Raw genomic sequence first — 2,925 nt, forward strand, 5'->3', positions numbered from 1 at the left:
GCGGCGGGGGGGGCTCTGTCAGCGCCGGGGCTGCCCGGGGGGCCGGGGGTCCTGAGGCGGTGGTCTCTTCTTCCCCCCCCCTCCCTCCCCGGCCCGGTGCCTCGCTGGTCCCCGTGGCTCTCGGCGGGCACCCCGCGGGGATACCCCCGGCCGGGGCGAGGAGCCGGCGCCGCCTCAACAATGGCTGTGGGGCCGGGGGTCACCGGCACCCGGGCTACCTTCGCCGGGGAGGTGGGTGCCAGCCTCGCGGCCGCATCCCCACTCGGGGTGAAAAGGACCCAAAAAGCAGCCCCCGGTCCCCGGTGCCAAGGCAGCTTGGGCTGGCTGCGAGGGCGGTGTTGGCTCCTGCAGGGCTCAGGGTGGGCAGATGGGGCCTGGCCCTGCTCGTTGGCCACCCCTGGGCTGGCTGGGCTTGTTCCACGGTGGCCAGGTGGGCTGTAGGGACAGGCATGGTGGTGGCCAGGTGGGCTGTAAGGACGGGCACGGTGGTGGGCAGGTGGGCTGTAAAGATGGGCACAGCAATGGCCAGGTGGGCTGTAAAGATGGGCACAGCAATGGCTAGGTGGGCTGTAAAGATGGGCACGGCAATGGCCAGGTGGGCTGTAAAGATGGGCACAGCAATGGCTAGGTGGGCTGTAAAGATGGGCACGGCAATGGCCAGGTGGGCTGTAAGGATGGTCACTGGGCAGGCGGCCGCTCTTGGTTCCCCCGCGGAGAAGGAACAGGGGGGAAGAAGATGGCAGAGCATCCCCAAGACGTGTTCCTTGGAGCGGGGTGAGCTTCAGGAGGGCGGCCGGGCAAAGCTGTGTCTTCCCTGGTGCGTTTTCACACGCAGTTGGGTCAAGCCGGTGCGAGGAGTAAATCTGTGGGGCTTTGAGGTACCCGAGGCTTCCAGGCGGGTGCTGTTCTGTGAAACCTGACTTTGGCCACTGCCTTTAAATCATGAAATTTACCTTGTTGAGCAGTGGAAGTCGCGGCCCCGGGGGTTGTCCTCACCCTCCTTCCCCACACCTCCCTCCCATCCTCCATATTGACTCGTTGCTCTTCTTTAAAAACATTGCACTTGATCAGATTTCCTTCTCGAGATGGGTTTCTCGGCTTCCTTTGATGACCTGAAATTTTCCCAGGCTCGCAGCGTGCAGTCTTGTTAGCGTAAATGAACCTTTTCTCCATGGCCTGTCTATAAGAACTGGTGCCAGACCCGAGCTCCTGTGCTAACTTGCCCATCTGAGGCAAGAATGCAGTCCAGATGCCCAAAATATTGGGGTCAGCGATGCATCTGGATTCCCCTAGAGCTAGATGAGGCGACGCAGCGTTATTTCTAAAACGCAGAGATTTGCGAGGAATGCGGTGCTGGTATGTCACTTGAGCGTACGAAAGCCACCTGTGTTTGATTAAGGTGCAGTCTCGCTTTCGGGGCTAACTGGATATTCTTTCACAATATTTTTTACAAGCCTTAAATTCCTGTTAGGGGACGAGCATTTGCTAGATGGGCAGCCAGATAAAAACATGCTTAGTAAGAGCTGGTGCGTGTTCTCTCCAGGTAGGCTGTGTAGAGGGGTTAATGGCAGCGCAGAAGATGGCATGTGTCCTGTGGCACCATGTGGCACCTGCGTGTAGATCTCTTGGACGTGGGGGTTACCAGATCCCGGGATCCTGTAAGACTATTGGTGTTGTGAAGTTGGCCAATGTTTTTGCGTGGCATCAGCCGTATCAGTGCTGCTGAATGCTGGGTGTAAAGTTTTGGGATATTCTGTAACTGTGATTTTTAGAGGGTGCCTGGTTTGAGCCCAGTTCTGTGCTCTCTGAAGTCGCTGAGAGCTTTCCCATTGATTCTGCTGAAAAAGAGGTGTTAATACAGTAATGGCACATAATAAAATGAGTTGTTTGTAATCTTAGAGTGTTTATTTACAGCGATACTCACTTATTTTTTTTCTCGTCTGTTTCAGCCAAACAAACTTGTTCACCTTGGAGCTACAAATATCAGTGATTTGAGATTTGAGCTCGTCCCCCATTGTTCCTGCGCAAGCAAGGACCAGAAAAATGAACGTCCAAGGGAAAGGCTTTCCCTTGGACCTTGGAGGAAGCTTCACTGAAGATGCTCCGAGGCCGCCGGTTCCTGGCGAGGAGGGGGAGCTGGTGTCCACGGATCCAAGGCCAGTTAGCCACGGTTTCTACTCCGGTAAAAGCGATGTGGTTAGAAATGAGACGTCGACGGCAACCCCGCGGCGCTCCGATTTGGATTTGGGGTACGAGCCCGAGGGGAGTGCTTCGCCAACTCCACCCTACCTGAAGTGGGCCGAGTCGCTGCACTCCTTGCTGGATGATCAAGACGGTATCAACCTCTTCAGGACTTTCCTGAAACAGGAGGACTGCGCGGATCTGCTGGACTTCTGGTTTGCCTGCAGCGGCTTCAGGAAGCTGGAGCCCTGCACGTCTAACGAGGAAAAAAGACTCAAGCTGGCAAAAGCCATTTACAAAAAATACATCCTCGACAACAACGGCATTGTGTCCCGGCAGATCAAACCAGCCACAAAAAGCTTCATCAAAGACTGCGTCATGAAACTGCAGATTGACCCCGACATGTTTGACCAGGCCCAAACGGAGATTCAGTGCATGATAGAAGACAATACCTACCCTTTGTTCCTCAAGTCGGATATTTATTTGGAATACACGAGGACAGGTGGGGAAAGTCCAAAAATTTATAGCGATCCCAGCTCGGGGTCCGGGACAGGTAAAGGGCTACCTGGTTATCTGCCGACTCTGAACGAGGACGAGGAGTGGAAATGCGACCAAGAGGCCGAGTCCGAGGCCAGCCGGGACTCAGCACCCTCCAGCAGGCTGACGCAGAAGCTGCTCCTGGAGACGGCCACCCAACGCGCCGCCTCGGCCCGGCGCTACAGCGAGGGCAGGGAGTTCAGGTAG

At 56.2% G+C, this 2,925-nt stretch overlaps 1 protein-coding gene across 1 annotated transcript in view; it reads left to right on the forward strand.

Moving 5' to 3' along the window:
* LOC106884887 (axin-1-like) overlaps window positions 1–2,925 on the forward strand; it is a 17,393-nt gene extending 14,468 nt beyond the window's left edge. The window contains exon 3 of the mRNA XM_014936627.1: window positions 1,950–2,925. Within this exon, the coding sequence (XP_014792113.1) occupies window positions 2,044–2,925 (882 nt within the window). The 5' untranslated portion in view covers window positions 1,950–2,043. The remainder of the gene's footprint in view (window positions 1–1,949) is intronic.

The sequence above is a fragment of the Calidris pugnax genome, unplaced genomic scaffold, assembly GCF_001431845.1.
Source record: "Calidris pugnax isolate Ruff unplaced genomic scaffold, ASM143184v1 scaffold17, whole genome shotgun sequence".
Classification (NCBI taxonomy): domain Eukaryota; kingdom Metazoa; phylum Chordata; class Aves; order Charadriiformes; family Scolopacidae; genus Calidris; species Calidris pugnax.